This window comes from Poecilia mexicana, unplaced genomic scaffold (genome assembly GCF_051168715.1).
Source record: "Poecilia mexicana isolate PSO_F unplaced genomic scaffold, ASM5116871v1 scaffold_12, whole genome shotgun sequence".
NCBI lineage: Eukaryota > Metazoa > Chordata > Actinopteri > Cyprinodontiformes > Poeciliidae > Poecilia > Poecilia mexicana.
This window is the reverse complement of record NW_028263381.1, coordinates 15,885,248-15,893,565: the sequence shown is the minus strand read 5'-3', so window position 1 is coordinate 15,893,565 and position 8,318 is coordinate 15,885,248. Positions and strand designations below refer to the sequence as shown.

At 35.3% G+C, this 8,318-nt stretch overlaps 1 protein-coding gene across 1 annotated transcript; it reads right to left on the bottom strand.

Annotated features, from left to right (window-relative positions):
• Positions 1 to 2,443: 2,443 nt before the first annotated feature.
• Positions 2,444 to 8,318, bottom strand: swi5 (SWI5 homologous recombination repair protein). The gene is made up of 5 exons (XM_088011005.1): positions 8,127 to 8,318; positions 7,618 to 7,666; positions 7,414 to 7,517; positions 7,079 to 7,173; positions 2,444 to 3,010 (listed from the first exon to the last, which is right to left on the bottom strand). The coding sequence occupies exons 1-5, from the start codon at positions 8,207 to 8,209 to the stop codon at positions 2,946 to 2,948; spliced, it is 396 nt and encodes a 131-aa protein (XP_087867131.1). The 5' UTR covers positions 8,210 to 8,318; the 3' UTR covers positions 2,444 to 2,945.

Below are 8,318 nucleotides of genomic sequence, written 5' to 3'. Positions count from 1 at the left end.
AGATTTTCCAGATTTGCAAGCCTCGATTCGATTTTACAAAACCAGTAGCGCAAGTTACCATGGCGATTTATTCTGTGCAGTTTAGTTAATCCTGAAGTCTTATTTGTTCTGTCAGCGGTCACGCCTATCAGAAACCAATGTGTTTTGTCCGCGATCAAGTTTTCATATCCCTCTGTTATGGTCTTTTTTATCACCCTGCATTAAAACATCACTCAGTTTGGTATTCAGTCGAGTAATATCATCTGATGATGTTAGAAATAAGAAAATAACTTTGGTTTTGACAATTAAAACAAATAGCCAATTTAAATTACACGGCATTTTAAACATGCACATAAACATACCTTTTGTTTTCATCATGGGGGTTGCAAGAAAAATGTATTCCTTAACAATTTAGCTTCCGTATTTTGATTGCCGTTAAGCTGCCCTTACGCTAACAACTATACAAAAAATTGCCCCTTCAAAACAAAAGCATCATAACTAAAATAGGAAGTTAACCTAGATAAAGGTATTTAAAGGCGAGGCAGTGAGGGACAAGTCATGTGCACATTGTAGTCAACATTTTATCCACATATTTCCCAAATACTGGAAAATGTTATTCAATTTAATCCCGGCCTGTTGTATTGTTTATCGCTATACGGAACAAAAAAGAGTGACATGAACGAATCTGCTTATATGTGAACTAGACTGTTCACATATAAGTTTAAAGTTGTTTATTTGAGCAAATGATCGCGTCTGATTAGAACGGGTTGGAAATGTAGGATTTTGCGGGTAATTGAGCAATCAATCAATCAAATCATTATTGTTTACCATTGTCTCGGCAGTTTGCTTTGCGTAACGCGCTTCAATTCCTCATAATCCTCCATCAAACGATGACGTTTGTTTGGTGTGGGGTATGGCGTACGCAATTTAACCGACATAGCATCAGCGAATTTGATCGATATCATGGTCAGCTGAAGAAATTTGTGGACGCATATTTACCTGAATGCCTGTCTTGATAAGGTCGCACCTCGCCTGGTTCGGCCTTCCTGAAACTGATAAAGCTAGAGCTGATGGTGCTACGTCAAACCTGTCTTTATCTCAAGTCCTAGATTCGTAATCCTACTTTTGAGAAACAGCCCTCAATATAACTAATTATATCACATAAACACAACCTGTCTGACGAAGTAGGTGAAAAAAAAAGTCTCAGAAGAAGACATTACTTCAAGAATTAAATGATTTAGAGGATTGTATATATATATATATATATATATATATATATATATATATATATATATATATATAGTATCTCAGGCCCCACTTGTGTCAGTCAACAATAGTGTTGATGATTCAATAGCAAAGAGTATTTGTATAAAGAATAGAAGCCCACTTCATAGGATCTTATATGTATCCTCATAATCACCAAGACCTTTAGAAAAATACTCTGGGGATCAAACCGTGGAATGTGCTAATGTCTAATGAGCAGCATTTCAGAAAACAACATCGTTTTGCCCGTTTGGCGTGGTGGTGGTGTGATGGTCGAGGTCTACTTCAAGCTTCAGCTCGAGTTATTCATTTGTTTTTTTTAAATAAGTCTGGCTAGAAGCTTTAATGGCCAAAGCAGACCTACAAATATCCAAATACAGGACTTTTAGCTTTGCTGCAATGCAAAGCAAAATTGTGGATCATTTTAACCATTTGCTTCGTTGCTCTCGGCAACTTCCCAACATTGACAAGTGCTTAGTACAAGAAGGCTCACATTTTACATAACATAAAAGGAATGTGACATGTCTCCAAACACGTTGCCTAATCTAGCAAGCTTGCAGAAGGTCTGTTGCAACAAAACCCTGGATCCGTACTGCAACATTTTACTCTCTTTAGCCATAAGAAGGAAAAAAAAGTAGGACACCACATGATTTTTACTTTTATGTTGCCCATTTCAAATGGCTGGTTGTACTTGGCAACAAACCTTATCATTACTCATTAAACCATGAAAGTGAGCTGATCACACTGCATTTATCCCCGTCATTCAGCACAGGAACAAGCAGTATTACTCTGCAAAGAAATGATGCAGTGGTGCAATCATAGGAATATGAAAAAAAAGAGTATGAGTTTCACCTTCCAAGTGATATGTCATTTTTATTTCTCACTTGAGGGATAAGATCCTGCCCGACATAAAAGACATAATAAAATAGAAGATTAAGTTTGTGAAACTCCTATGCTGATACCAGTTAGACAAGTTATCAATGGACAGATGAAACCACTCCCATAAGATTAAGCCTTTTCATTCAGCATATTTAGAACAACAGACTTATTTTACTAGAGAGCAATATGGGTTCTTTAACAGGGTTGAAACTTTTGTTTATTTATTTGGGGTTACAAAAAAAAGAAAAAAAAAGAAAAATCATAAATCTATTCAATCTTCATCTGAAGTGAGAATGCATAATAAATAATCAAAGAACGACAATGCTTTCTATTTTTTATTGCACATTAGAGATTGCATCAAGAAAATTGCACTGAGAGCTAAAACTTTTTACAAAATCAACAAGTGACGTCACTGCAATCACGCTCCTCCAAACTTTATGCAATTCAAAGCATGAAACAAAAATTTCCTTCAAGTTACATCACAAATTTACAATCTCACACTTTAGACCAGCTGGGGGTTGGGGAAAAAAGTCTGCAACTATGCAGTAACTTACCGTGAGCTAAACGACAGCAAGCATGTTTCCAACAACATGCATGCTGAACTCTGCCCGATTTCTCCATGCTATTACTCAGATCTCTTATTGTACATCTGTTAAATTCAACTAACTCCCATCCCAAAAAGACAAGAATAAAATTGATGAAGTTCAAAAACTGCAAGTCACACTCCCTTTAAATAAACATATTCTTCTTATCTTTTACATTCTTTAACTGGTTTCAAGAAGCACTTATGTAAGGAATTGAAAACTTTGAAAAAACGTTCATTTTCAGTCATCCAGTTCAAGACCAAAGTGTGCATAGAGATCTCGCGTGGTGGTCCCCCTCAGAGCAGCTGCAAGACACACACACACCACACACAGGTTACAGGGTCAACTTGCTCCGCTCTACTTTTCAAACAATCCACTAAACACTGACCAGACCGACATCACAGCATGTGAAATCCACAGCCACTTTGAACATATGGCTTGACAAAACAAGTGTGTTAAAATGTTACCACAATGACACGAGTTTTCCATTCCTAACCATTTAGGAATGGTTACTTATGGTTACTTATTTTAATTCCTTTCAGGAGAATGCAACTGTTTGCTTTTTCGCAAATTATCTTAACACAACGTCAGCTTTAGCATTTGATAGCAAGTACAACAGAGTGCACTAAAAGGATTGTAGAGGAGGGTTGCTGTTATATAATTAACCATAAATCAAGTCAAAAAAAAAAATATTCAAATGCGATTTCAAAATAAAAAAGCATAAGTAGCACAGTTCAAGTTACATAACATTTAAACTTTCATTCCCTTCCATCGATCTACAATCAACTGAAAGTGTTGACTATCTCATGATGACAACCTTGCTACCTTTCCACAATCTCTTAGCTTGCATCGTTAACAGTTAACATTTAAAGATCAACATAAACATTAAGGCCTGGAATATACATAACCTTCTGTTCACTTGTTACTCCACTGCAAGTATAAATAATATGCTATTTAAGAAGAACCATATATTTTGCTGCAGAATTATAAACAAAGTGAGAAGGTCACAATTATCTCAAAGGAAGAGAGTATTTGTTTAATGTGAGCGCTTGCAGATTGACTTCAAAGGCACAACATCACTCCTGCATTCCACTTCTATTCAATGCAACAGCCAAATACTTTTCTCAATGTTCCTCAAACAAGTAGAGTTAAGTGTCACTGCTATATCTTGGATGGTAATGTTGATGCAACTTGTCTTCTCACACACTACTTCCTTCCAGTGGATAACTATTATGGTCTTTAATTTAACAGAAAAACAAGCACATCAAGATTAAATGTTTGCAGAGATAACAGCAAGTTTAATTGAAAACACAAGCACAATCAAGCCAAAGATTAAACATAAACTTTTAAAGCAAAATAAACTAATAGAAAAGTGAGAACAGATAAAACATGCAGATAGAAACTGTTTTGAGAAAATTTAGCTCCGTGAAAGACATGACATGATATATTGCCATCAGAAATCTCAGCTAATTCAAATTCTTTGAAAATAACATTGTTATTTGAGTTTGACTCCAAAATGTTTTTTTTTATATAGAATAGGTTGTTGGAAGCCGCCCTCAGAAATTTTGGTCCAATTTAACATGACGGATCACACAGTTAATGGAAATTTTGTGGCAGTGGATCTTTGAAGCAAATCTCCCATTCTATCACACCCCAAAGGTGATCTATTAAATTTACATCTGATGACCTTAGAAACCAAAGTGAGATCAATGTCATCGTCAAATAAACAGTTTGAGATAATCTGAGCAATGTGACATGGTACATTGTCCTTTTTTCATTAGAGTAGAAAATATCCCCCATACAACTACAACATCACTACGGGGAGCCTTTGAGACAATGCGGAATGGATCTGAGGTTTTTTGTTTTTAGACCAGATTCTGGACCTAAAATCTTCATCACACAGCTGAAATTCAGACTTTTTGGACAATGCGATGTTTTTTCAATCTTTTCTTATTCCAACATGGTTAGCTTGTGTAAATCACAGCCTCCTCTGACTATCTAATAGGACTAGCACTCGGTTTGGCCGTCAGCTCATATAACCAATCTACTTCAAGTTTTAGCTAATTGTTTGTTCAAAATTGAATTTTGAGAGGTTATTTGAGATGCTTTGGATTTTCTATCACCTTGAACTGCAATAGTGCACCTGTAAAATAAGAATTGCTTGAAAATATTGACAAGATTTGTAGTAGAATTGCTGGCAAAGCTCTTAATGGCCTGAGTGATCTCTACAAATCCAGGTCTTTGAAGAAGGCCAGGATCATTTTTGGCTGATCATAGCTATCAGCCAAAATGATAGCTAGGCCAGAATTCTCCGCTTTACCTTCTGGACGGAGACACAGAATGTGATATTGTTAAACAAACACAATGAAAAAAAAACTACTATTTCAGCAGCTATTGCCTTGTCGATTGCAGGGCCACATCGTTACAACTAAAATGTACTACTCGCTTTTTAGTATGCATTTCTATGTTTGTTTGTTTATTTTTTTTGTATGTCTTCACTGCTGTCTACACAACAGATTGCCCTTTGGGGATAATAAAGTTACTTGAATTGACTTCATCCACACTACTGCTTGTCATTGGACATGTTGGACATTTCTCTTCTTTGGACCCTTCACTGACAACCATATCGCTTTCATGCCAATTCTGATAGTCAGTTTGAATTCAGATCCAAATTCAAAGTACACCAACTTCGTTTTTTTCCAATATTTTTTTTATTTTATTCTCTTTTTGTGATCCAACTTCATGTGTACAAACATAGCTCATACAAACTAATGAAAAAGAAAATGTGTCAAAGAAAGTTTTGGTCGTGCCATTAAATTACCCCTAAGGTGCTGATAATGTCAGCATATTGAAAAAATACAAATTAAAAGTGTTTTGTTTAAATTATTAATGGTTTTTATCCTTACAGGAAAACACAAAGAAACCAATAATTAATAACAAAAGGACAGTTGTCTTTAGAGGCTAAACAGGGTATCTTTTACATTTCACCCTGCCCACAAATCCCCTCCCTCTCAGTATAAGAACATACAGTACAACAGTACTCAATGTTTAAGTGTAGACTCTTTGTGAAAGTGACAGAAAGGGCAAGAAAAGGGGTGTGGGGTGAGAGAAGATAGTCTGTGTTTGCATTTGTAATGCATGTGCATGTGTGAATATATCTATGGGGACAGACAGAGACAGTACTTGTCTGTCAATGTGTGCGTGATGTGAAAGGCCGTCATTGTGTCAGAGGGGAAACGCCACCTCCGTTGACTAAGAGGTCATTATCATCTCAACTCTTCATTGTACTTGGAATTTAAAGAGATAGGAAGCTTTTAACTCATAAAACAGATAACAGGACTTTTACTACTCGTCATAAATGCAGAAGAAGTTAATAAAAGGGGAGTGAAAGGGAATACAATTTTTTTCATATTGGTGGCTGAAATACAAAGATATAAGCAGAGCAAGAGTCAAGCTGACATGTCTATGATTCACCATAACTTCCTAATATTGTGAAAGGAGTAGTAAACTTCGCCCGTTTTGACCCTACTTTATGACACTTACACAGTATGAATATACTATTGTTTTAAAAAATGGCTGTTATAACTGTGGACTTAACATTACATAATGAATGACTAAAGGCAAAAACACGTGAAAAAAACTTAAGACTTAGCATTTGGAGCACCTACCACAAGAAAACAAATGTGCATTTCTGCTGCCCTCTAATGGTTGGCTCTAGAACAGCGAAAAGTCTGTCCCAAACTAATGCAAAATTAAATGCTGACTTGCACTTTTTCTGTTTCCTGTAAGGTTCCATGTGTATACTCCCATTTCTTCCAGACATCTACTTCATGGATTCCTTTAATAGTAACAATATCACAGGCTACAAAACTTGAGAATCAGGACAGCAGATAAATCTGTTCGCCTGGGAACTCCAAAAATGGAATAAAGAAAATAACAGGATATTTCTGAGAAGAACTGAACTGGTGTGTGGGAGCAATGTAGACTACAAACCTGACTCACTTAATTCCATAAAACTAATTTTGTGGAAGGATGCACAAAAATGTTTGACCCAAGTCAATCAACTCCACATGCAATTTTACCAAATACTAAAGAAAAACATATAAACACTTAAGAAATCAACAAAAATCTTTATCTTAACAGATAAAGATCAATTTGGTAAACCTAACTGACCTAGAACAGAAAAAAGTTAATTTAAATTAAATATCAGACAGTGAATGAAGAAAATAAATGAATTAATCTTTCTATACAGCTTAGGCAACATCTGGATTCAACTGTATATTTGATAAATGCAAACATATTTTTACAGACATTTGACTTGCCCTCTTCTTTACACTTTTAATGTTTTAAAAACAAATGTGAAAATGTCTTACCGATGCGGCCCAGAAGCGACTGGCCAATATCTTTGATGTCATTGTATTCGTGCAGCTTATCTATATGTTGGTCCAACTCTTCCACTCTACATCCCCTGCAAAAACACTTAATGTTGGCTCAAACAAATAATTTTTTATCCGATTATTGCTACTAATGAATATTAAATTATTACAGGGTAGAAAACACAACTTTGAACTGAGGTATTTAATGATTAAATGTTTAAATGGAAATCTATTAACTTTATGTGCTACCAAAATTTTACCAAGCAATTATATGTCTTAGACAAACCACTGACATTTATAAAATACAAAAAAGAAAACACAGCTGCACTCACTCTTCCTCCAGCTGTGTGATCTCTGAATCCAGCTGCTCTTTCTTCTTCTGTAGTTCTGCAACCTCTTCTTCAGGACTCACTTTAGGACTTTCTGGTACTTGAAGCTTTGAGGTTCAAACCCCCAAAAATACAAACTGAATGTATGTGTGGCACATGAATCAAAACACTACTGTATAAGTGTTTAAAAGATAAAAAGCTACTTACAGGAGATTTAAAGTGGGAATTGACCTTCTTAAACTTTGAGAATGGAGTTCTAGATTGAAAATGAATAAAAATAAGTGATATATTTCACAAAAAATATTAAACGATTGAAATATCTTTTTTAAACTTCTGCAACTCCCGAAACTTTAGCATCTGTGACTATTTTAAACAGGTTAAGAGATTTCATAACACTGAACACAAAGGCTTTTAAGAATATTACTTTCTGGACTTAGTTTTCAGCTAAACACAACAAAATAGCAACACTTTGCCTCACTTGTGTAATTTAGATATATTTTTAAACATCGTTATTCAATTGTTATTTAATTAGTTCTTCTTGGTGTGTTTTATTAGGTTTGCTGCTCACAACAATAAAAGACCCCAAAGACAAATAAAAAAGCTACTTGTGCAACGCCTTCATAACAATAAAAAACATAATAAAATTAATTAAGCTACGTCACACAGAACACTTAGCAACGTTAGCTCCCTTCAAAGCTAAGCTAGCTGTCAATTACCTCTTTTGTGCTTCTTTCTTTAGGTCATTTTCCTCCCCCGTTGAAACACTGTTTCCACTGTCAACACCTTGATCTGTGCTCATTTTCTCTGATCTTCAAGAGAAACACTTTCATTACCGTTAATCTTTTATACAAAAACACTGACAAGAATAACAGGTTTGCAGTTCGCGGCTAATGCTAAACAGAACCCAC

Bases quoted from the DNA above. Each gene is read 5' to 3' on its own strand.
- swi5 (XM_088011005.1), bottom strand. From the start codon at position 8,209: ATGAGCACAGATCAAGGTGTTGACAGTGGAAACAGTGTTTCAACGGGG. The intron at 7,667-8,126 runs GTAATTGACAGC...TTTTCAATCTAG, and splicing joins AAGAAAGAAGCACAAAAGAG to AACTCCATTCTCAAAGTTTA. The intron at 7,174-7,413 runs GTGAGTGCAGCT...GTGTTTTTGCAG, and splicing joins ATCACACAGCTGGAGGAAGA to GGGATGTAGAGTGGAAGAGT.